Source organism: Salmo salar, chromosome 07 (assembly GCF_965601325.2).
Source record: "Salmo salar chromosome 07, fSalSal1, whole genome shotgun sequence".
Classification (NCBI taxonomy): domain Eukaryota; kingdom Metazoa; phylum Chordata; class Actinopteri; order Salmoniformes; family Salmonidae; genus Salmo; species Salmo salar.
The window spans coordinates 9,350,019-9,376,432 of NC_138297.1; the positions used below are offsets into that span (position 1 = coordinate 9,350,019).

Genomic DNA, 26,414 nt, shown 5'->3' on the forward strand with positions numbered 1-26,414 from the left:
AGAAAATAATGCAGAGAGGCTGGGCCCATGTTAATAAAGTGTCTCAAAGTGCTGGTCTAGGATCAATGTGGCTTTTTAGATTATAATGGCTGGACAGGGGGACTCGATCCTAGATCAGCATTCCTATTCTGAGACGCTTTAGGAATACGGGCCAAGCATTCACACAACCCAAAGCCATTAGACAAGACAGGATAATGTGTCAGCTGAGTGTGGATGGCTTGGTAGAGTGGCTCTCCATTTCCTTAGAGTGAATCGATTATGTATGTCTGGGAGTAGAGTATCTATCTATACCCTGCCAGGGGTGTAGCATTGTCTGCTGTGTCATTTTTAATGCAGTGCTCTGTAGTGCTCGCTAGTTGCTACAATGGACCATTTGGAGGGATAAGCATTCGATACAATAAAGTAGTTACTCCACAATAGTAACCTAATTGACTGAGTGAAAATAAGGAATCCTGTACAGAAAACAAATATTCCAAAACATGCATCTTGTTTGTAACAAGGCACTAAAGTAAAACTGTAAAAAAAAAAAAAAAGATGTGGCAAAGAAATTCACTTTATGTCCTGAATACAAAGTGGTATGTTTTGGGCAAGTCCAACACAACACATCACTGAGTACCATTCTTCATATTTTCAAGCATGGTGGTGGCTGTATCATGTTATGGGTATGCTTGTCATCGGCAAGGACTCAGAGTTTTTTTTAATGAATAAAAAGAAACGGATTAGAGCTCAATTAATTACCAGGTAGAACAGAAAACTAGCAGGCTCCGGATCTCGTTGATTGAGTGTTGAGTACACCTGTCCTAGAAGAAAACCTGCTTCACTCTGCTTTCCAACAGATACTTGGCGACTAACTCACCTTTCAGCAGGACAATAACCTAAAACACAATGCCAAATATACACTGGAGTTGCTTGCCAAAGACCACATTGAATGTTCCTGAGTGGCCTAGTGACAGTTTTGACTTAAATCATCTTGAAAATCTATGGCTGTCTAGCAATGATCAACAACCAACTTGACAGAGCTTGAAGAATTTTGTAAAGAATAATGTGCAAATATTGTACAATCCAGGTGTGCAAAGCTTTTAGAGACTTACCCAGACTCACAGCTGTAACCACTGCCAAAGGTGATTCTAACATGTATTGACTCAGGGGGTTGAATACTTATCTAATCAAGATATATTAATGTTTTTTATTTTTCCTTAATTTTGTACTAATGTTAGAATTGTACTTCCACACCACAGAGTAGTTTGCATTGATTGTTAAAAAAAGTTGTATATTTTTTTCATATCAGTTAAGAACAAACTCTTATTTACAATCAGCCTAGAAACAGTGGGTTAAACTGCCTTGTTCAGGGGCAGAACAACAGATTTTTATCTTGTCAGCTCGGGGATTCGATCCAGCAACCTTTCGGTTGTTAGTCCAACGCTCTAACAGCTAGGCTACCTGCCGCCCCGTTTTAATCTCACTTTGTATAACACAACAAAATGTTTTATGAATACTTTGTGAAGGTACTGTAGATATCATAAATGGTGGTCCTTCAATGCATATTATTATTCATCAGTAGTTATATTGTATACTGTAGCATTAATTTGATGTGTTTGATTGTGTCCTTTTACTGAAGTCAAGTGGTTGATTCTTCCTGCCTCTCCTCTCGTCTGTTTCAGGTGAATATTCATGGGAGTAAACACAACAGACAGAGAGAGGCACTTAACCTAGATAAAAGAAACCAAGCAAACGAATGAGGAGAATCTCTTCTCTTTCTTCTCTTTATCTGTCAACAGTCGTGCATCCATCCGTGTCCATTTCCAAACACTTCACAGCTGAATGAGATGCGATGCCGGTGCATATTATTAACAGAAGAGAGGGAGCCACTTTGACATTTTGTTTTAAATTGCCGGGGAAAAGTAGTACACTTAGCAGAACTTTTCTATGGAACTGAAAGATAGATACCACAACACACAACCAGTGTGGGTGATGTAGAAAGGAGAAAGGCTCTTTATTTGTGTCGTTTTGCAGGTTTGTGTTCCTTATCTTTCGGCTGTGGCTTTTTTGGGGATTGGTTCTGTGTGGAAAATGGGATATAGACGTCACTCTTTTTCTCTTTCTTCCTCTCTCTCTCCTTTTCACTGCTCTGTTCTCTCGCTCCCCCTTCCTCTTTGTGTCTTGGCATGTCTCTCTTGCCACTAATGATCAAATGCAATTGTATTGGTCGCGTACACATTTTTAACAGATGTAATCGCAGGTGTAGCGAAATGCTTGTGTTTCTAGCTCCAACAGTGTGGTAATATCTAACAGTACATTTAAAAAAAATAAAGAAATTAAAACATATCAGAAAGAGCAATGTCAGAGTCCGGAATATAAATATAGATATGTATATGTACACTGAGTGTACAAAACATTAAAAACACCTTCATAATATTGAGTTGACTATGTACATATGGCAGCAGTCTCTAAGGTGCAGGGTAGAGTACCGGGTGGTAGCCGGCTAGTAACAGTAACTAAGTTCTGGGTGGAGTCCGGCTAGTAACAGTGACTAAGTTCAGGGCAGGGTACTGGGTGGAGGCTGGCTAGTAACAGTGACTAAGTTCAGGGCAGGGTACTGGGTGGATGCTGGCTAGTAACAGTGACTAAGTTCAGGGCAGGGTACTGGGTGGAGGCTGGCTAGTAACAGTAACTAAGTTCAGGGCAGGGTACTGGGTGGAGGCTGGCTAGTAACAGTGACTAAGTTCAGGGCAGGGTACTGGGTGGTAGCCGGCTAGTAACAGTGACTAAGTTCAGGGCAGGGTACTGGGTGGAGGCTGGCTAGTAACAGTGACTAAGTTCAGGGCAGGGTACTGGGTGGAGGCTGGCTAGTAACAGTGACTAAGTTCAGGGCAGGGTACTGGGTGGATGCTGGCTAGTAACAGTGACTAAGTTCAGGGCAGGGTACTGGGTGGAGGCTGGCTAGTAACAGTGACTAAGTTCAGGGCAGGGTACTGGGTGGAGGCCGACTAGTAACAGTAACTAAGTTCAGGGCAGGGTACTGGGTGGATGCTGGCTAGTAACAGTGACTAAGTTCAGGGCAGGGTACTGGGTGGATGCTGGCTAGTAACAGTGACTAAGTTAAGGGCCGGGTACTGGGTGGAGGCTAGTAACAGTGACTAAGTTCAGGGCAGGGTACTGGGTGGATGCCGGCTAGTGGTGACTATTTAATAGTCTGATGGCCTGGAGATAGAAGCTGTTTTTCAGCTTTGATGCACCTGTACTGTCTCTGCCTTCTAGATGGTACTGGGGTGAACAGGCCGTGGCTTGGGTAGCTGAGGTCCTTGATGATCATCTTGTCCTTCCTGTTATAACGGGTGGCTGAGGGTCCTTGATGATCATCTTGGACTTCCTGTTATAACGGGTGGCTGAGGTCCTTGATGATCATCTTGGACTTCCTGTTATAACGGGTGGCTGAGGTCCTTGATGATCATCTTGGACTTCCTGTTATAACTGGTGGCTGAGGTCCTTGATGATCATCTTGTCCTTCCTGTTACAACGGATGGCTGAGGTCCTTGATGATCATCTTGGACTTCCTGTTATAACGGGTAGCTGAGGTCCTTGATGATCATCTTGTCCTTCCTGTTATAACGGGTAGCTGAGGTCCTTGATGATCATCTTGGACTTCCTGTTATAACGGGTGGCTGAGGTCCTTGATGATCATCTTGGACTTTCTGTTATAACGGGTGGCTGAGGTCCTTGATGATCATCTTGGACTTCCTGTTATAACGGGTGGCTGAGGGTCCTTGATGATCATCTTGGACTTCCTGTTATAACGGGTGGCTGAGGTCCTTGATGATCATCTTGGACTTCCTGTTATAACGGGTGGCTGAGGTCCTTGATGATCATCTTGGACTTCCTGTTATAACGGGTGGCTGAGGTCCTTGATGATCATCTTGTACTTCCTGTTATAACGGGTGGCTGAGGTCCTTGATGATCATCTTGGACTTCCTGTTATAACTGGTGGCTGAGGTCCTTGATGATCATCTTGGACTTCCTGTTATAACGTGTGGCTGAGGTCCTTGATGATCATCTTAGACTTCCTGTTATAACGGGTGGCTGAGGTCCTTGATGATCATCTTGGACTTCCTGTTATAACGGGTGGCTGAGGTCCTTGATGATCATCTTGTCCTTCCTGTTATAACGGGTGGCTGAGGTCCTTGATGATCATCTTGGACTTCCTGTTATAACGGGTGGCTGAGGTCCTTGATGATCATCTTGGACTTCCTGTTATAACTGGTGGCTGAGGTCCTTGATGATCATCTTGGACTTTCTGTAACACCGGATGCTGTAGTTATTATTCACTGCTTTTTGTGGGAGGGGGTGATTTTTCTCTTCTCTTATGACCCCGGTAGCAATTAGAAGAGTTAAGAAGGACTCTCGTTCTTCTAAAAAAGAGAATTACGCTGTGAGATTGTTCGATAAAATACAGTGGGGGAAAAAAGTATTTGATCCCCAGTTGATTTTGTACGTTTGCCCACTTACAAAGAAATGATCAGTCTATAATTTTAATGGTAGGTTTATTTGAACAGTGAGAGACAGAATAACAACAAATAAATCCAGAAAAACGCATGTCAAAAATGTTATAATATGATTTGCATTTTAATGAGGGAAATAAGTATTTGACCCCTCTGCAAAACATGACTTAGTACTTGGTGGCAAAACCCTTGTTGGCAATCACAGAGGTCAGACGTTTCTTGTAGTTGGCCACCAAGTTTGCACACATCTCAGGAGGGATTTTGTCCCACTCCTCTTTGCAGATCTTCTCCAAGTCATTAAGGTTTCGAGGCTGACGTTTGGCAACTCGAACCTTCAGCTCCCTCCACAGATTTTCTATGGGATTAAGGTCTGGAGACTGGCTAGGCCACTCCAGGACCTTAATGTGCTTCTTCTTGAGCCACTCCTTTGTTGCCTTGGCCGTGTGTTTTGGGTCATTGTCATGCTGGAATACCCATCCACGACCCATTTTCAATGCCCTGGCTGAGGGAATGAGGTTCTCACCCAAGATTTGACGGTACATGGCCCCGTCCATCGTCCCTTTGATGCGGTGAAGTTGTCCTGTCCCCTTAGCAGAAAAACACCCCCAAACCAGAATGTTTCCACCTCCATGTTTGACGGTGGGGATGGTGTTCTTGGGGTCATAGGCAGCATTCCTCCTCCTCCAAACACGGCGAGTTGAGTTGATGAGTTAAGTCTCATCTGACCACAACACTTTCATGCAGTTGTCCTCTGAATCATTCAGATGTTCATTGGCAAACTTCAGACGGGCATGTATATGTGCTTTCTTGAGCAGGGGGACCTTGCGGGCGCTGCAGGATTACATTCCTTCACGGCGTAGTGTGTTACCAATTGTTTTCTTAGTGACTGAGATCATTGACAAGATCCTCCCGTGTAGTTCTGGGCTGATTCCTCACCGTTCTCATGATCATTGCAACTCCACGAGGTGAGACCTTGCATGGAGCCCCAGGCCGAGGGAGACAGTTCTTTTGTGTTTCTTCCATTTGCGAATAATCGCACCAAATGTTGTCACCTTCTCACCAAGCTGCTTGGCGATGGTCTTGTAGCCCATTCCAGCCTTGTGTAGGTCTACAATCTTGTCCCTGACATCCTTGGAGAGCTCTATGATCTTGGCCATTGTGGAGAGTTTGGAATCTGATTGATTGATTGATTGCTTCAGTGGACAGGTGTCTTTTATACAGGTAACAAACTGAGATTAGGAGCACTCCCTTTAAGAGTGTGCTCCTAATCTCAGTTTGTTACCTGTATAAAAGACACCTGGGAGCCAGAAATCTTTCTGATTGAGAGGGGGTCAAATACTTATTTCCCTCATTAAAATGCAAATCAATTTATAACATATTTGACATGCGTTTTTCAGGATTTTTTTGTTGTTCTGTCTCTCACTGTTAAAATAAACCTACCATTAAAATTATAGACTGATAATTTCTTTGTCATTGGGCAAACGTACAAAATCAGCAGGGGATCAAATACTTTTTTTCCCTCACCGTATGCTCCCAGCAACCGATGAAGCCAAGTTTGTCTTTCCATGAGAAGAATGTCTGCTCTCTTGGTAAAACTTTGTGTTTGACTCGTATGGATTGTCTCACACTAAATATATTTATTTATTCCATTAACTCGAGCGAATGTGGTTTTAAGTGAGTATTTGACACAATTAGCCAGCACTGCTGTAAAATGGCATTAGGTGTCTAGTGTATTATCCAATCTTCTTGAGTATTTTGAATGACGAATGAACATTGAACAATGACGTTCATCATATTTTAAGTTAATGGAATAAAACAATCCACACAAGTCAAAGTCCAGTTAACGAAGAGAGCAGCAAGGAATTCTTCTCACAGACAGACATATTTTATTGAACAATATATTTTGTCACTCAGAATGGTCAAGAAGGTCGGAAAATACGCAATAGGCCTAATTACATTCTAGTGCAGCATTGGTTGATGGTGTCAAATCTTTGAAAGGATGAATTGAGTGTCCATCAATACCATGAATAATAGAGCGTAATAGTGTAATAGTGTAATAGTGTAATAGCGTAATAGAGCGAAATAGAGCGTAATAGAGCGTAATAGAGTGTAATAGAGTGTAATAGCACGTAATAGAGCGTAATACAGCATAATAGAGTGTAATAGTGTAATAGAGCGTAATAGAGTGTAATACAGCATAATAGAGCGTAATAGCGCGTAATAGAGCATAATACAGCATAATGTGGCGTAATAGTGTAATAGAGTGTAATAGAGCGTAATAGTGTAATACAGCATAATAGAGCGTAATAGTGTAATAGAGTGTAATAGTGTAATAGAGCGTAATAGTGTAATAGTGTAATGGAGCGTAATAGAGGTGTAATATAGCGTAATAGAGCGTAATAGAGTATAATAGAGTAATAGAGTATAATACAGCATAATAGAGCGTAATAGAGCATAATAGAGTATAATAGAGTGTTATACAGCATAATAGAGCGTAATACAGCATAATAGAGCGTAATAGAGTGTAATAGTGTAATAGAGCGTAATAGTGTAATAGAGCGTAATAGTGTAATAGTGTAATGGAGCGTAATGGAGCGTAATAGAGGTGTAATACAGCGTAATAGAGCGTAATAGAGTATAATAGAGTAATAGAGTGTAATACAGCGTAATAGAGTATAATAGAGTAATAGAGTGTTATACAGCATAATAGAGCATAATAGAGTGTAATAGAGTATAATACAGCATAATACAGCATAATGGAGAATAATGGAGTATAATAGAGGATAATAGAGCATAATACAGCGTAATAGAGCGTATTAGAGCAATAGACTATAATACAGCATAATACAGCATAATACAGCATAATGGAGCATAATGGAGTATAATGGAGTATAATGGAGTATAATGGAGTATAATAGAGCATAATAGAGGATAATAGAGCATAATAGAGTATAATGTAGCATGATGTAGCATAATAGAGTATACTAGAGCATAATAGAGCATCATAGAGCATCATAGAGCATAATAGAGTATACTAGAGCATCATAGAGCATACTATAGTATACTAGAGCATCACAGAGCATAATAGAGTATACTAGAGCATCATAGAGGATACTAGAGCATACTAGAGCGTACTAGAGCATAATAGAGTGTAATAGAGGGTAATAGAGGGTAATAGAGTATATAATAAAGCATAATGAGCATAATAGAGTGTAATAGAGTATAATGTGTTATGCTAATATTGTGCGGAAAGAAACACATTTTACTCTCTCACTGAATCGGCAGTTATAGCTTAAACTCTTAGTGTGTGAATTCATTTGATGCAGAGGTGGCCAGCGAAATAATTATAGCCTATACATTTGGCCCTTGAGGGGAGTGATTTTTATTTGAGCTAGGTTGGCATGTCAAACAGCTTCCCTTAACGGACCTATAACTTTAACGTGGTCCACAACTCCTGAATTCAAATACCGTGTGATTTTATTTGTGAAGAAGAGCACAACAAAATAGCTTTCTGACTGACTCACTGGGTGTTTCTCAATATGCATATTAGCGTGCTACACACTCCCATGCTCCGAGTGCATCCTTCGAGGTCATTCTATCGAGTACGTTCTTATTAGGACGAGAGTGTGGAGGACGTATAGATGTTTACATTTGAGAATCACTGCACATTCCCGTGCTACTGCATTAACTTTGACCTTTTAGAGTAAATTGTGTCATCAACACGTCGACTGCTCATCTATGATGGACATTCCTGGATGATTTAGTTTAGTATTGCATTATTGACATTAAAGCAATTTAGACTGTCCATTTGTGTATTGTATTATTTAGCTACATAGAAATGTGGTTAACGAAAGCAGCTAGCAAGATAGCTAAGCTAGTTAACGTTACCAAAGAGACAACTCGTTTTTACATGATATGGATTAGCTTGCAACGTATTTAACGTAATGTAAACATAGAACATTAGCATAGATAATGACCCTACTTGTCTACTAGCAAGAATGCTAATTAGCTAGTGCAGTAGCTAGCAGACAATTACATGGCTCGGGTGGATGAGGGGCAGCACGTAGCGTAGCGGTTAAGAGGTAGGGCCAGCAACCGCTGGTTCGAATCCCCAAGCTGACAAAAAGTCTGTCGATGTGCCCTTGAGCAAGGCACTTAACCCTAATTGCTTGAAGTCACTCTGGACAAGAGCATCTGCTAAATGACTAAAATGTAAATGTAAAATTGACAGAAGCCATAATCTAGGTATCACTGGTCCTAATCAAGCTGCCCAGGTTAGCTGGCTCGCTAAGCTATCACTCGTCATTATCCATGGTTATTTATCAAGCTGCCCAGGTTAGCTGGATAGCTAAGCTATCACTCGTCATGATCCATGGTTATTTATCAAGCTGCCCAGGTTAGCTGGCTAGCTAAGCTATCACTCGTCATGATCCATGGTTATTTAGCAAGCTGCCCAGGTTAGCTGGCTAGCTAAGCTATCAATCGGCATTATCCATCACTCATCATGATCCATGGTTATTTAGCAAGCTATCAATCGGCATTATCCATGGTTATTTATCAAGCTGCCCAAGTTAGCTGGCTAGCTAAGCTATCAATCGGCATTATCCATCACTCATCATGATCCATGGTTATTTAGCAAGCTGCCCAGGTTAGCTGGCTAGCTAAGCTATCACTCGTCATGATCCATAGTTATTTAGCAAGCTGCCCAGGTTAGCTGGCTAGCTAAGCTATCACTCGTCATGATCCATAGTTATTTAGCAAGCTGCCCAGGTTAGCTGGCTAGCTAAGCTATCAATCGGCATTATCCATCACTCATCATGATCCATGGTTATTTAGCAAGCTATCAATCGGCATTATCCATGGTTATTTATCAAGCTGCCCAAGTTAGCTGGCTAGCTAAGCTATCAGTCGGCATTATCCATCACTCATCATGATCCATGGTTATTTAGCAAGCTGCCCAGGTTAGCTGGCTAGCTAAGCTATCACTCGTCATGATCCATAGTTATTTAGCAAGCTGCCCAGGTTAGCTGGCTAGCTAAGCTATCACTCATCATGATCCACGGCTATATTGGCTACTACACAGCCTGCAAGGACACTGTCAACCCTGGTAAAACATGTCAATAGAACCAGGTATTAGCAATGATACAAATAAACGTTTGGATGATACACGGACCCAACAGCCAGGATGATATCCATCCAGAGGAAGGCGGCTACGGGAGGAAGCACTGAGAGCCTGTCGTGGCGCAGTCTGTTAGTGTAGATATCTCTATCTGTCAGTGTAGCTATCAGCCAGTCAGGCTAATGACAATCCATATAACAAGATAACTACATAAACATTTGTTTAACTTCATAATCATCAGCTGGCTATAGGTGAATCGTAATAAACAACCTAAAACTAAAATATGCAAGGTAGATGACTAGCTGGCTGTCAATTCTGCCAATTAGCCCTATCTACTTACTGTGGGGTTACTATGGGGTTGCGATCGTGGGACCCAACCCTATTCATTTAACCTTTATTTAACTAGGCAAGTCAGTTAAGAACAAACTCTTATTTACAATGACGGCCTTCCAAACCTATGGGAGAGTAGAGACAGGCACGGTAGCCCAGCAGGGGGCTATATCTAAGGGCACCTCATCCCTGGCCGAGGCCTTTTGTACTCTGGAGGTGATACACGCTCATTTTCACCCACCAACACACCAGAAAAATTATTAAAACATTTTTCTACACACCAACTAAGTACCTAAAGTTGTTTAAATGTCCCTTTCTCTCTCGATTATATCGATATCTGCCTTTGTCTCATCCATATCAACCTCCTTTGAATGAGAGAATGGATAGGACCGCATGGAAACACCTTGGCCGTCACATTTGTTTTACGAGGTGGGAAAAATTAATATTCATTGCATATACAGATGAACGACCCAGTTTTCCTGCCAAGCTAAAGAGGAAGCGCCGACCTCAGGTGTTGGACAAAAAGCCATCTGAGCGTTCGACGTCGCCTTTATTGATGAATCTCTCAGTACATTATTTCTCTCTCTCTCTTTCTCTCTCTCTCTCCCACCGGAGGGAGGAAAGAAAGGGAGGAAAATCAAAATCAATAGCAGCAACAACATAGTGTTTTTTTTATTTTTTTGGCGCCTCAAACCAAAAACCGTCGACCGTGTAATCATTTTAACTTCCATTTTGAGATGCTCAGAATCTGTTTCGACTTGAATGTGTTTGGCATGATTTAAAGAGACTTTATTGTTGTTGTTTGTCTCATATTATTCCCACTCTTCTAAGAGCCCTATATATTGGGGACACATGAATCACCACGACGACAGAGAGAGACAGGAAGGAGAGACGAGAGAGGAGTGGTGCAGATGCATCCTATTACCCTGGATAGCCTGTCTGACACAGCAGGGACAGTGTCAATGCCACGTCATCCCTCGACTGACGAACATTATGGAAATATAAGCAGAACAGAAGTAGACTGGTATTTGCTATTTCGGGGTATTGTATTAGGATCCCCATTAGCTGTTGTGAAAGCAGCAGCTACTCTTCCTGGGGTCCACACAAAACATGAAACATGACATAACACAGAACATTAATAGACAAGAACAGCTCAAGGACAGAACTACATACATGTAAAAACAAATGTACAAAAGGCACACGTAGCCTACATATCAATACATACACACAAACTATCTAGGTCATATAGCGGAGAGGCGCTGTGCCGTAAGATTGCTGTATCTGTTTTTTTAAACCATATTTGTGGTTTATTTGAGCAATATGAAATGAAATGGAGTTCCATACAATAATGGCTCTATATAATACTATACGCTTTCTTGAATTTGTTCTGGATTTGGGGACTGTGAAAAGACCCCCGGTGACATTTCTGGTGGGGTAAGTGTGTGTGTCAGAGCTGTGTGTAAGTTGACTATGCAAACAATTTTGGATTTTCATTCATGTATCTTATAAAAAGTACTGATGCAAAGGGTTTCTTTTAGGTAAGAAATAATTTCATGATGTGAATGTAAGCTGACATTTTCCCAGTTTTTGGTAAAACGTTGGAAAATGTTTTAAAGAAAAGCAGAGTCCCACTTCATCAACAACGTACTGTTTGATTCAAGGAATGCTCCGACTTTTAACTGAGGACATTTCGCAGCCCCTATAGCCAACTTTATGGCAGCGTTCCTAAAGCCAAAAATGGTTTCAATTTATCATGTTATGGAAATACCTGTCAGCCGCCACATCTTCGGGTAGCGGTGACACCCCTCTTTTCTACAGCGGAGGGAGAAGGGTGGGGGGTAATGACTAACCCTGTCTCACCCCGTACCTCTCCACCCCCCCCCGTGCCTATCAGAGAAGCGTTGTTTAATTTTAGACGCTCTGACACACTCTTGACGTAGATTAATTATAGAGCCTCTTCGTGTCATTTAGCCACACGCACACGCACGCACACACACACACGCACACACACACGCACGCATGCACCGGTGTCTCTACTGGAAGCGTTGATTCAGAACGCTGCCTCTCAACTTCCCCTCCCTCATTCTCAATCCTCTTCACCCCCACTCCACCACCTCCCTTCTCTCTTTCCTCTCCCTCACCTACTCACCCCTCTTAACACCCAACGCCAGCCTCTCAGGGCTCATAAGTGATTGCAGACTCAAAAACCCATCCATTCTTACCTTCTCACCCTCTCTCTCTCTCTCTCTCTCTCTCTCTCTCTCTCTCGCGCTCTCGCTCTCGCTCTCTCTCTCTCGCTCTCGCTCTCGCTCTTGCTCTCCGCTGCCTGACTGACTGATAGGGGGAAATTGCACTGGAGACGGCTCCCCTCAACTAATCCTAGTCTTCCTCCCTCACACAGATAACTATTCCCCTGGTCTGGTCTTCCTCCCTCACACAGATGACTATTCCCCATGGTCTGGTCTTCCTCCCTCACACAGATAACTATTCCCCATGGTCTGGTCTTCCTCCCTCACACAGATAACTATTCCCCTGGTCTGGTCTTCCTCCCTCACACAGATAACTATTCCCCTGGTCTGGTCTTCCTCCCTCACACAGATAACTATTCCCCTGGTCTGGTCTTCCTCCCTCACACAGATAACTATTCCCCTGGTCTGGTCTTCCTCCCTCACACAGATAACTATTCCCCTGGTCTGGTCTTCCTCCCTCACACAGATAACTATTCCCCATGGTCTGGTCTTCCTCCCTCACACAGATAAGCAAGTCAAATGCTGTGTACAACTTTTGAAAATGCAGGGTTACTGGCAGATACCTGTTGTTGATGTATTGTTCATCTGTTCCACTTTTAAATCTGAATTCCACAATAATATATCACAGAGATGGACAACAGAATTACAGAGAGAAAACCCTCCATCTCTCCTTTCAACACCTTTAAAAAAATAATAACGCTAACAGCGCAATCTTTATTCATTACTCGTAGTCAGTAGTCTTTAATCTGACACAACACGATTGTAGCTGAACTAACATCGCGTCTGTCCATAATATCAAACTGGTAAAAACCTTTATATAATAATCACATTTCAGTTCAGAGAGCCTGCATGAAGATCTTACTCATCATCATTTTCTGGCGTAATGTATTAGCTAGGCTTTGATCCATTTAATGTGTGTGAAAGAGAGAGAGAGAGGTGGTGGTGGTGATGCCTGAATATGAGAGAGAGAGAGAGGAGAGAGAGAGAGAGAGAGAGAGAGAGAGAGGTGGTGATGTCTGCCTCCCCGAGAGAGAGAGGTGGTGATGTCTGCCTCCCCGAGAGAGAGAGGTGGTGATGTCTGCCTCCCCGAGAGAGAGAGGTGGTGATGTCTGCCTCCCCGAGAGAGAGATCTATATGGACCTGTTCCTCATTCTGGTCTGGTCTATATGGACCTGTTACTGTTCATCATATCTAACTCTCTCAGTATGTAGACCAGTGATCTCTCTGACTCTCTCAGTATGTAGACCAGTGATCTCTCTGACTCTCTCAGTATGTAGACCAGTGATCTCTGACTCTCTCAGTATGTAGACCAGTGATCTCCTAACTCTCTCAGTATGTAGACCAGTGATCTATCTGACTCTCTCAGTATGTAGACCAGTGATCTCTAACTCTCTCAGTATGTAGACCAGTGATCTCTCTGACTCTCTCAGTATGTAGACCAATGATCTCTGACTCTCTCAGTATGTAGACCAGTGATCTCTCTGACTCTCTCAGTATGTAGACCAATGATCTCACTGACTCTCTCTGTGTGTAGACCAGTGATCTCTCTGACTCTCTCAGTGTGTAGACCAGTGATCTCTGACTCTCTCTGTGTGTAGACCAGTGATCTCTCTGACTCTCTCCGTATGTAGACCAGTGATCTCTCTGACTCTCTCAGTATGTAGACCAGTGATCTATCTGACCTCTCAGTATGTAGACCAATGATCTCTGACTCTCTCAGTATGTAGACCAGTGATCTCTCTGACTCTCTCAGTATGTAGACCAGTGATCTCTGACTCTCTCAGTATGTAGACCAGTGATCTCTCTGACTCTCTCTGTGTGTAGACCAATGATCTCTAACTCTCTCAGTATGTAGACCAGTGATCTCTAACTCTCTCAGTATGTAGACCAGTGATCTCTAACTCTCTCAGTATGTAGACCAGTGATCTCTAACTCTCTCAGTATGTAGACCAGTGATCTCTCTGACTCTCTCAGTATGTAGACCAGTGATCTCTAACTCTCTCAGTATGTAGACCAATTAACTCAGACTCCCTCAGTATGTAGACCAATGATCTCAATTGAATTCAATTCAAGGGGCTTTATTGGCATGGGAAACATATGTTAACATTGCCAAAGTAAGTGAAGTAGATAATATCCAAAAGTGAAATAAACAATAAATATGAACAGTAAACATTCCACTCACAGAAGTTTAAAAAGAATAAAGAATAAAGACATTACAAATGTCATATTATGTATATATACAGTGTTGTAACGATGTGCAAATGGTAAAAGTACAAAAGGGAAAATAAATAAGCATAAATATGGGTTGTATTTACAATGGTGTTTGTTCTTCACTGGTTGACCTTTTCTTGTCTGTTTTTTTGGTAATTCTTTCCAAAGTATCAAGTAATTATCTTTTTGTTTTCTCATGATTTGTTTGGGTCTAATTGTGATGGCGTAGAAGGCCCTTCTTGCCTTGTCTCAGATCGTTCACAGCTTTGTGGAAGTTACCTGTGTTGCTGATGATTAAGCAGAGATAGGTATAGTTTTTTGTGTGCTCTAGGGAAATGGTGTCTAGATGGAATTTGTATTTGTGGTCCTGGCAACTGGACCTTTTTTGGAACACCGTTATTTTTGTCTTACTGAGATTTACTGTCAGGGTCCAGGTCTGTCATTTGACTACAAATTCTAGTAGGGTGAGGCCGGGTGCTGCAGACTGTTCTAGTGCCCTCGCCAATTCGTTGAGATATATGTTGAAGAGGGTAGGGCTCAAACTGTCTCACCCAACAGCCCTGTGTAAAGAAATGTTTGTGTTTTTTGCCAATTTTAACTGCACGCTTGTTGTTTGTGTACATGGATTATTTAATTTTGTATGTTTTTCCCCCCAACACCACTGTCTATCCATTTGTATAGCAGACCATCATGCCAAATTGAGTCAAAAGAAGAAGAAAAGACTTTGCTTTTGTTTTGGTTTGTTTGTTTGTCAGTTAGGGTGTGCAGGGTGAGTACGTGGTCTGTCGTACATTAATGTGGTAAAAAGCCATTTTGACATTTGCTCAGTACATTGTCTCCCCATTTCTCTCTCTCTCTCCCAATTTCTCTCTCTCTCCATCTCTCTCTCCCCATCTCTCTGCCCATCTCCCTAACTCTCTCTTCCCTTCTCCCCATCTCTCTCTCTCCCCACCTCTCTCTCTCCCTATCTCTCTCTCTCCATCTCTCTCTCTCTCTCCATCTCTCCTCTCTCTCTCTCTCTCTCTCTCTCTCTCTCTCTCTCTCTCTCTCCCCACCTCTCTCTCTCTCCCCAGCTCTCTCCCCATCTCTTTCTCTCTCCCCATCTCTCTCTCTCTCCCCATCTCTCTCTCTCTCTCCCCATCTCTCTCTCTCTCCCCATCTCTCTCTCTCTCCCCACTCTCTCTCTCTCTCTCTCTCTCTCTCTCTCTCGCTCACTCTCTCTCTCCTCATCTCTCTCTCTCTCTCTCTCTCTCTCCCCCATCTCTCTCTTTCTATCATCATGCTCCTACTCTCATCACTCTTCTTCCCATTTCATTGCTGGTCTGTGTAACTCATGCTCTCTCCCTTTATGCTAAACACAGTCCAAGCTGTCTCCTGTCCTCGTAATGCTAAGGATGTTGGCATGGTTTTTCAGCTGAGGGAAAAACAAAACAAACATTGTATGAGAACATGCACTGAGCGTGTGTCATCCATAGATAGGGGTGAATGGGTTTGACTAGTGACGTCGGATGCTGTTCTAGGAAGGAGTGCTACAGAACATGGAATGGAAGGGAGGGTGAATATGGGCCCTGATAAGAGAATGTATTCAGATGTAAAGATGGCCGTATTCAGATGTACAGATGGCTGTATTCAGATGTAGAGATGGCTGTATTCAGATGTAGAGATGGCTGTATTCAGATGTACAGATGGCTGTATTCAGATGTAGAGATGGCTGTATTCAGATGGAGAGATGGCTGTATTCAGATGGAGAGATGGCTGTATTCAGATGTACAGATGGCTGTATTCGGGAGAGGCTGTACAGAGTGGCGGTGTATTCAGATGGCGGAGGCCGACCGAGTGGGCCTGTATTCAGATGGAGAGATGGCTGTATTCAGATGTACGAGGCGATCGGCGGGCGTATTCAGATGGAGAGATGGCTGTATTCAGATGTACAGATGGCTGTATTCAGATGTACAGATGGCTGTATTCAGATGTACAGATGGCTGTATTCAGATGTACAGATGGCTGTATTCAGATGTAGAGATGGCTGTATTCAGATGTAGAGATGGCTGTATTCAGATGTAGAGATGGCTGTATTCAGATGTACAGATGGCTGTATTCAGATGTAGAGATGGCTGTATTCAGATGTACAGATGGCTGTATTCAGATGTAGAGATGGCTGTATTCAGATGTACAGATGGCTGTATTCAGATGTACAGATGTCCGTATTCAGATGTAGAGATGGCTGTATTCAGATGTAGAGATGGCTGTATTCAGATGTACAGATGTCCGTATTCAGATGTACAGATGGCTGTATTCAGATGTACAGATGGCTGTATTCAGATGTACAGATGGCTGTATTCAGATGTACAGATGGCTGTATTCAGATGTACAGATGTCTGTATTCAGATGTACAGATGGCTGTATTCAGATGTACAGATGGCCGTATTCAGATGTAGAGATGGCCGTATTCAGATGTAGAGATGGCTGTATTCAGATGGAGAGTCGTTAGGCTGAACTATTTGAGACGTAATAAGTCTGTGTCCATTGTGTCTCTGTCTTTCTGTCTGTATGTCCATTTGTCTCTCTGCCTCTCCCCCCTCCCCCCTCTCTCTCTGTCTCTCTCCCTCTCTCTCTCCCCGCCTTACTGTCTGTCTGTCTGTCTGTTTCTCTCTCTGTCTGTCCGTCTGTCCTTCCATTCATCCATTAATATATTTTCCGTCTGTTTTTTTCTGTCCTTCATACTACATCTGTAACATCCCTCTTCCTATCCATCTATAACAAGGACAGGTGGGAATATTGAATCATCACTTGTATGGCACCATATTCCCTATTTAGTGCACTACTTTTACACCAGGGCCCATAGTGGTCTGGTGTAAAAGTAGTGCACTATGTAGGGAATAGGGTGCAGGTTACATGAGTGTCTCAGGCTCTGGCACGTTCTCATCCTCACTGCTGGAGCATTTCCTTGGAAAGGTTCTGCACATTACATGAAAAGGCCGTTTCCACCTCGCACACAGGGTGTTGTGTCTATCAGTAAACCCAGCGTTGCCTACCGCCAACACATACCTATTTCTTATAGAGCCAGTGCCTGAAAACCCAATAGACCCAATATGAAGAGCCAATGATTATATGGGGCTTACAGTGTCTTTTCACTAAAAACCATGAGTTGGATTTGTAAGGTGTTGTATGGTTGGTTGGCAGGCACAGCATAGTGAAGCTTACAGTCGGTCGGTAAAAGCATAATGTATTGGTTGGTGCAGTGTGTCTCTCTCTTTGCTTTTAGTGATTTTTGTGTGGTTTTTAATGTGTGGTATGCAGTGTGGTGGTGTGTATCTGCATTGCATCGTAGGCTATCCATCCCCTTAATTTCATTTGACACCTATGTTAATCTTGGACACCCAGAACTAAAATCTAGCGTAATTGCATCAGATGCTCAATTATATCCTGGGAGAGGGGACGACGACGTGTTAGAAAATATACTAACAAGACTCGGGAAGTCTTCACCCCTCTTAACAGAAACTCTCAGCCAGATTTAGTCACGTCTCTCGGCCAAAATGTCCCCTCCACTTCCCAAAAAATGGAAATATGTGAGCACCTGCGAAACCCTGATTTGTCCAAATTGATCATTGATGAAAAAAAATCTGCATAGCAGAACTAAGTTACTTGTTAGGCGTCTGCATCCCACAGTATGTTGACAGATTTATTCTACCATTTATGGTACATGGCAATCTGTCCACCTTTCTATAGTATCACCACATCCTTCCTTCTCATTGAGAAGTAGAACTGTTGTAGAAATAAAGCTGCTGCCATTATTGATGATTATTACAGTCTGTTAATTACACCTTTTGTTAACTCAAAATGATGTCCTGACAATACAATGTATGCAGGAAATGTTTTTTCAATCACAAATATGAATAGTGTAACATTATCCAGTTCTGTCCTCTCATCGTGGGTAGTGTAACATTATCCAGTTCTGTCCTCTCATCGTGGGTAGTGTAACATTAACCAGTTCTGTACTCTCATCGTGGGTAGTGTAACATTATCCAGTTCTGTCCTCTCATCGTGGGTAGTGTAACATTATCCAGTTCTGTCCTCTCATCGTGGGTAGTGTAACATTATCCAGTTCTGTCCTCTCATCGTGGGTAGTGTAACATTAACCAGTTCTGTCCTCTCATCGTGGGTAGTGTAACATTAACCAGTTCTGTCCTCTCATCGTGGGTAGTGTAACATTATCCAGTTCTGTCCTCTCATCGTGGGTAGTGTAACATTATCCAGTTCTGTCCTCTCATCGTGGGTAGTGTAACATTATCCAGTTCTGTCCTCTCATCGTGGGTAGTGTAACATTATCCAGTTCTGTCCTCTCATCGTGGGTAGTGTAACATTATCCAGTTCTGTCCTCTCATCGTGGGTAGTGTAACATTATCCAGTTCTGTCCTCTCATCGTGGTTTGTCTTCCATTTACAGGACCAGTATCCAGACAGAGGGGAAATTGGGCTGTCCTCCAACAACCTTGAACTGGTACTACAAGTGGAACGGAATCAGTAAGTGTGTGTGTGTGTGGTGTGTGTGTGTGTGTGTGTGTGTGTGTGTGTGTGTGTGTGTGTGTGTGTGTGTGTGTGTGTGTGTGTGTGTGTGTGTGTGTGTGTGTGTGTGTCTCCGTATCGTAGAGGCCAGACTTGTACCCTTATCTGACAGCCACCACCCTTATCTGAAATCTTACACTACCCTCCTCTCTCCTTTTCCCCCAGCAATGTGTGAAAATATATAGAGAGTGTGAGAGAGAGGTGTCTCAAGCCATCTAACGGTCTTTCTCTCTTTTTACTGGCCTTCACTGTTTCACCCTGTCCTCCTTTCATTCAGGGCAATCCATAGTGTGTTACTTTTCCTCGGAGGACTTAGCCCCATTCTACATTACCAGTTCTCAAGGCTTCCTCACGCTCTCGCTGCAGTGTCTGCCTTCTCAACCTACTCCTAAAATAGGTTATTAAAGATTGAAAGGATGTTATGAGAGACGTCCAATGTTGTATGAGAAAGTCGAAACATTTCTGATGGTTATGGAGCGTAAGTGATTCCCATGGGAAGGATTTGATATGGGATATCGATTTTCTGGGCGGACATCTTTTTGTCGTGTACTTGAACCGCGGCGAAAGGTAGCCTAGAGGTTAGAGTGTTGGACCAGTAACCGAAAGGTTGGTGGACTGAATCCCTGAGCTGACAAGGTCAAAATCTGTCCTTCTGCCTCTGAACAAGGCAGTTAACCCACTGTTCCTAGGCCGTCATTGTAAATAAGAATTTGTTCTTTAACTGACTTGCCTAGTTAAATAAAAGTTAAATTAAGCTTAAAAAAAAATATGTGGCGATGGGAAAAAATTGCTGATAGATGATAAGCAAAGCAATATTGACGTTGAACACTGGGTGGTTTTAATTTTGTACTATTGTGTTTGTGTTTGAACCCTGCAGCTACTGTTCACCAACATCATGAACAGAGCTACGGTTCTGCTAAGACCTACGGTTCTGCTACGAGCTACGGTTCTGCTACGAGCTACGGTTCTGCTACGAGCTACGGTTCTGCTACGAGCTACGGTTCTGCTACGAGCTACGGCTCTGCTAAGAGCTACGGTTCTGCTAAGAGCTACGGTTCTGCTACGAGCTACGGTTCTGCTAAGAGCTACGGTTCTGCTAAGAGCTACGGTTCTGCTACGAGCTACAGTTCTGAAAATGGAATACCATATTTGTTGGGATTTTATTCGTGTGCCAACAAATTTTACAGCTGAAAACACAAGTTGTAAATGACCTGGAAACTGACCACTGAACCACTAGAACACAGGATAGAGAGACAGGAAATAGATCCCCTGTAACAATGGCGACCCAAGCTAAGCAGAATGAGCATTCAGCACTATGGGGGTTGTTGGAGACTCGTTCAAGGCCATAGAGGTAAACATCAAGACCGGTTTCTCGCTGGAAACGTGCCATGACTTACAAGGTAAACAATCACTTGTATTGCTCTCCAGCTCTCCTACGGAGAGAAGGATGATATGTTAGGAGAGCTAAGTCTTTGTAGACTAGCTGCCAGCTAGTCTACAAATGATATTCTAGCTGGCAGACTGTTTTGATGTGGAGTCAGAGAGGCAAGTTGAAGCGACACAGTGCAATTTGAACAGGTTTCAGTGTTGCAGCATGGAAGCTAAAATATGGTCTGAGTTACTTAAAAAACAAAGTGAGTCTAAGCAAGACAAGTAATTGACAAACAAACTGTATAGTAGTAAAGCTGACACAGAGAGAGAGTGAGCCAGCGCCCAATGAGAAGACACAGAGAGATGGGGAGAGTTGTCCATTTGCACAGCGTGAGACTGGGGCAGAAAGTCACAAAGTACAACCAACTGTATTTCAGAGACACACAAGACGTTACTTGGCAGCGTCTGGGTTTATTTTAACCCCGTGTGAGCCTCTAGTCCAGAGGTTTTGTCTGGCCCACAGAATGTAGTTTAGAGAGACGTTAGAGAGGAGTTCCAGAGAAACTGGAGAGGGCCCGGGGGAACCCAGGCTGCCAACTAACTGGGAAGTATTTACTGGCTCTTTTTCATTAATGGACCGCCCATCCCAGATGAGTCTGGTTGGAAGAGGACCAGTGAGGGGGAGGGTTGGTTTTTATGGTGTAATGCTGTTTTGACTCCAACTTCAGATCTTTGACAATAGATACCAGAAGATAGCGAGAGCTGAGAGGGCATTGGGCTGTTAGAATGCCAGATGATGTAAGACCCAGCAAGCCCGACAGACATATACAGTAATTAACTTGGAATTCACTAGGATTCCTTTGGTGTTCCTCATGGTTACCCCCAGGTCAACTAAACTGCTGTTTCTCATGACTAACCCAGGTCAACTAAACTGCTGTTTCTCATGACTAACCCAGGTCAACTAAACTGCTGTTTCTCATGACTAACCCAGGTCAACTAAACTGCTGTTTCTCATGACTAACCCAGGTCAACTAAACTGCTGTTTCTCATGACTAACCCAGGTCAACTAAACTGCTGTTTCTCATGACTAACCCAGGTCAACTAAACTGCTGTTTCTCATGACTAACCCAGGTCAACTAAACTGCTGTTTCTCATGACTAACCCAGGTCAACTAAACTGCTGTTTCTCATGACTAACCCAGGTCAACTAAACTGCTGTTTCTCATGACTAACCCAGGTCAACTAAACTGCTGTTTCTCATGACTAACCCAGGTCAACTAAACTGCTGTTTCTCATGACTAACCCAGGTCAACTAAACTGCTGTTTCTCATGACTAACCCAGGTCAACTAAACTGCTGTTTCTCATGACTAACCCAGGTCAACTAAACTGCTGTTTCTCATGACTAACCCAGGTCAACTAAACTGCTGTTTCTCATGACTAACCCAGGTCAACTAAACTGCAGTTTCTCAACTGACCTCAACCCAGAGTCTCTCAGACCGTTCACAGTCAGCCCACTGACACCCTTATCAGATCACAGCAAAATTACAGTCTACATTAACAGAGCAATACTCAATCATGAGGAATCAAAGCCAAAGGAACTGAATAATATTAATAAATTCTATAGATTTTTAAATTTTTTATTTAACCTTAATTTAACTAGGCAAGTCAGTTAAGAGCAAATTGTTATTTACAATGACGGCCTAGGAACAGTGGGTTACCTGCCTTGTTCAGAACGACAGATTTTTTTACCTTGTCAGCTCAGGGATTCAATCGAGCAACCTTTCGGTTACTGGCCCAAAGCTCTAACCACTAGGCTACCTGCCGATGGAAGGAAAGTAGTGCGGAAACCTACCAAATAACAATTAGGCAACAACAAATTCAAACCTTTTTAGACAACTTCCTGGAAAAAAATGCTTCACTATAATAGTGAAGTTGTAAACTTGGCAGAAGAAATCCTAAACAGTATATTTGACCTCTCCGCTTCCCTATCAAATCTAAAAATGTCAAGCAGTCAACCTAAGAAAATTAACAACAATGACAAATGGTTTGATGGAAGAATGCAAAAACCTAAGAATTCAAATGAGAAACCTTTCCAACCAAAAACATAGAGACCCAGAAAACCTGAGCCTTCTTCACTATGGTGAATCACTAAAACAATACAGAAATGCACTACGGAAACAGCACGTTAGAAATTAGCTCAATGTAATTGAAGAATCCATAGAATCTAACCCCTTCTGGGAAAATTGTAACACACTAAACAAACAACAACACGAAGAGTTATCGATCCAAAAACTGGAGAGGTATGGATAAACCACTTCTCAAATCTTTTTGGCTCTATAACAAAGAACAAACAGCAAAAATATATACATGATCAAATACAAATCTTAGAATCAGCTATTAAAGACTACCAGAACACACTGGGATTCTCCAATTACAGACAATGAACTACAGGACAAAATACAAACCCTGCTACCCAAAAAGGCCTGTGGTGTTGATGGAATCCTAAATGAAATGATCAAATATACAGACCACACAAACAACAAGTGTGCAGTTAAAATTGGCAAAAAAAACCCACGTCTTTCCACAGGGCTGTGAGGTGAGACAGGGATGCAGCTTGAGCCCCCACCCTGTTCAACATATACAGTACCACTCAAAAGTTTGGACACGTCTACTCATTCCAGGGTTTTTCTTTATTTTTTACTATTTTCTACATTGTAGAATAATAGTGAAGACATCAAAACAATGAAAAAACACATATGGAATGATGTAGTAACCCAAAAAGTGTTAAACAAATCAAAATATATTTTATATTCGAGATTCTTCAAAGTAGCCGCTCTTTGCCTTGATGACAGCATTGCAGACTCTTGGCATTCTAACCTCTTACATCTAGACGTTCCGCTAGCGGAACACCTGCTCCAATATCCAATGATAGGCGTGGCGCGAATTACAAATTCCTCAAAAATACAAAAACTTCAATTTTTCAAACATATGACTATTTCACAGCATTTTAAAGACAAGACTCTCCTTTATCTAACCACACTGTCCGATTTCAAAAAGGCTTTACAGCGAAAGCAAAACATTAGATTATGTCAGCAGAGTACCAAGCCAGAAATAATCAGACACCCATTTTTCAAGCTAGCATATAATGTCACAAAAACCCAGAAGACAGCTAAATGCAGCACTAACCTTTGATGATCTTCATCAGATGACACACCTAGGACATTATGTTATACAATACATGCATGTTTTGTTCAATCAAGTTCATATTTATATCAAAAAACAGCTTTTTACATTAGCATGTGACGTTCAGAACTAGCATACCCCCCGCAAACTTCCGGGGAATTTGCTAACAATTTACTAAATTACTCACGATAAACGTTCACAAAAAGCATAACAATTATTTTAAGAATTATAGATACAGAACTCCTCTATGCACTCGATATGTCCGATTTTAAAATAGCTTTTTGGTGAAAGCACATTTTGCAATATTCTAAGTACATAGCCCAGCCATCACGGGCTAGCTATTTAGACACCCGGCAAGTTTAGCACTCACCAATATCAGATTTACTATTATAAAAGTTTGATTACCTTTTGTTGTCTTCGTCAGAATGCACTCCCAGGACTGCTACTTCAATAACAAATGTTGGTTTGGTCCAAAATAATCCATCGTTATATCCAAATAGCGGCGTTTTGTTCGTGCGTCCCAGACACTATCCGAAATGGTAAATCAGGGTCGTGCGCATGGCGCAATTCGTGACAAAAAAAATCTAAATATTCCATTACCGTACTTCGAAGCATGTCAACCGCTGTTTAAAATCCATTTTTATGCCATTTTTCTTGTAAAAAAGCGATAATATTCCGACCGGGAATGTCCATTTAGCTAAACAGAGGAAAGAAAACAAAGCTTTCGGTCGACGCGGGCATGAGCCTGAGTCTCACAGTACTGTAACCAGCCACTACCCAAACGCGCTACTTTTTTTCAGCCAGAGCCTGCAAAGCCACGATTCAGCATTTTGCCGCCTTCTGAGAGCCTATGGCAGCCGTAGGAAGTGTCACGGGACAGCTAAGATCCTCACTCTTCAATAAACAGAGACAAGAAGAACGACACCTTGTCAGACAGGCCACTTCCTGCATGAAATCTTCTCAGGTTTTTGCCTGCCATATGAGTTCTGTTATACTCAGACACCATTCAAACAGTTTTAGAAACTTTAGGGTGTTTTCTATCCAAAGCCAATAATTATATGCATATTCTAGTTACTGGGCAGGAGTAGTAACCAGATTAAATCGGGTACGTTTTTTATCCAGCCGTGAAAATACTGCCCCCTAGCCATAACAGGTTAACCACCTTCATGAGGTAGTCACCAGGAATGCATTTTAATTAACAGGTGTGCCTTGTTATAAGTTAATGCAGGTGTAGAAGCACGGTGGCTAGGAAAAACTCCCTAGAAAGGCCAAAACCTAGGAAGAAACCTAGAGAGGAACCAGGCTATGAGGGGTGGCCAGTCCTCTTCTGGCTGGCTGTGCCCCAAACTTTTTGATATACCGTTATTTGCATGTTTTAACCACTCCTTTATAAATTGTAGATTATCGGACACTCAACAAGAAGGTCTGATTTCATTATTACTGAAACAGGATCCAAGTGGTAAATATAAAGATCCAGTCCATTAAAAAAATTGGAGCCTCTTACACTTCATTGTTGTGATGTAAAAATTCGAGCTAAATGCTTAGCGCATTGAATTAAAAAGGTATTGTCTGATATAATTCATCCTAATCAGCCAGGTTTTTTTACATGGACGATACATTGGAGATAATATAAGACAAGTACTGGAAACAATAGAACACTATGAAATATCTGGGAAATCAGGCCTGGTAATTATAGCTGACTTTCAAAAGGCCTTTGATAAAGTACGACTGGAGTTTATACATAAATGCATATAATATTCCCATTTTGGAGAATCTCTTATACAAGGGGTTAAAGTTATGTATAGTTGTAAAATAGTAAATAATGGCTACAACTCAGAAAGTTTTAAACTGTCAAGAGCAGTAAAACAATCGGCCATCGGCATAAATGTTACCTGTTAAAATTAGATCCAACAGTAATATTAAGGGATTAGAAATCCAGGGCTTAAAAACAAAGGTGTCATTGTACCCTGATGATTCATGTTTTCTTTTAAAACCACAATCTGAATCCCTTCACAGCCTCATAGAGGATCTAGATAATTTTTCTAACCTCTGTGGATTAAAACCAAATTATGATCAGTGTACTATATTATGTATTGGATCACAAAAAAATACAACTTTTACATTACCGTGTAGTTTACCAATAAAATGGTCTGACGGGGATATGGACATACTCGATATACATATCCCGAAAGAAAGAAATTATCTAACTCCAATACAATTTTATAAAAAGTTAGCAATAATAGATAAGATCTTGCTACCATGGAAAGGAAAATACCTGTCTATTTGTGGAACAATCACCCTGATTAACTCTTTAGTCATATCACAGTAACTATTTGCTTATGGTTTTACCTAGCACCCTTTTTTTTTTTAATTATACATTTTATGAGCAAAACATATTCAATTTTATTTGGAATGGAAAGCCAGACAAAATTAAAAGGGCCTATTTATATAATGAATATGAATTCGAAGGGCAGAAATTATTAAAGCATTAGACATCTCACTAAAGGCTTCAGTCATACAAAAGTTATACTTAAATCTGAACTGGTTCTCTAGCAAATTAGTAAGAATGTCTCACCCCATGTTCAAGAATGGTCTTTTTCGCCTTTATTTAGATTACAACCGCTCACTTTCGGTTGTTTGAAAATGAAATCATCCCCAAAATATAATTTATTTTTTAACAAGCCATAGAAAGTTGGTTGCATTTTCAGTTTAATCCACCATAAAAGACAGAACAAATAATACAACAATTATTGTGTTTAAACTCAAATATACTAATTGATAAAATAAAAAAAAGGTGTAGTCTTTGTAAATGATATCATAAATAGGACTGGCGGAGATGTCACACATGCAGCTAACACAGAAATGTCTGCTCTACCCAAAAGTACAACCA

At 41.8% G+C, this 26,414-nt stretch overlaps 1 protein-coding gene across 1 annotated transcript in view; it reads left to right on the forward strand.

Annotated features, from left to right (window-relative positions):
- Positions 1-26,414, forward strand: part of adam19a (ADAM metallopeptidase domain 19a) — a 242,938-nt gene that overhangs the window by 69,730 nt on the left and 146,794 nt on the right. Inside the window, exon 3 of the mRNA XM_045721473.2 lies at positions 18,852-18,928. Coding sequence (XP_045577429.2) covers positions 18,852-18,928 — 77 coding nt within the window. The remainder of the gene's footprint in view (positions 1-18,851; positions 18,929-26,414) is intronic.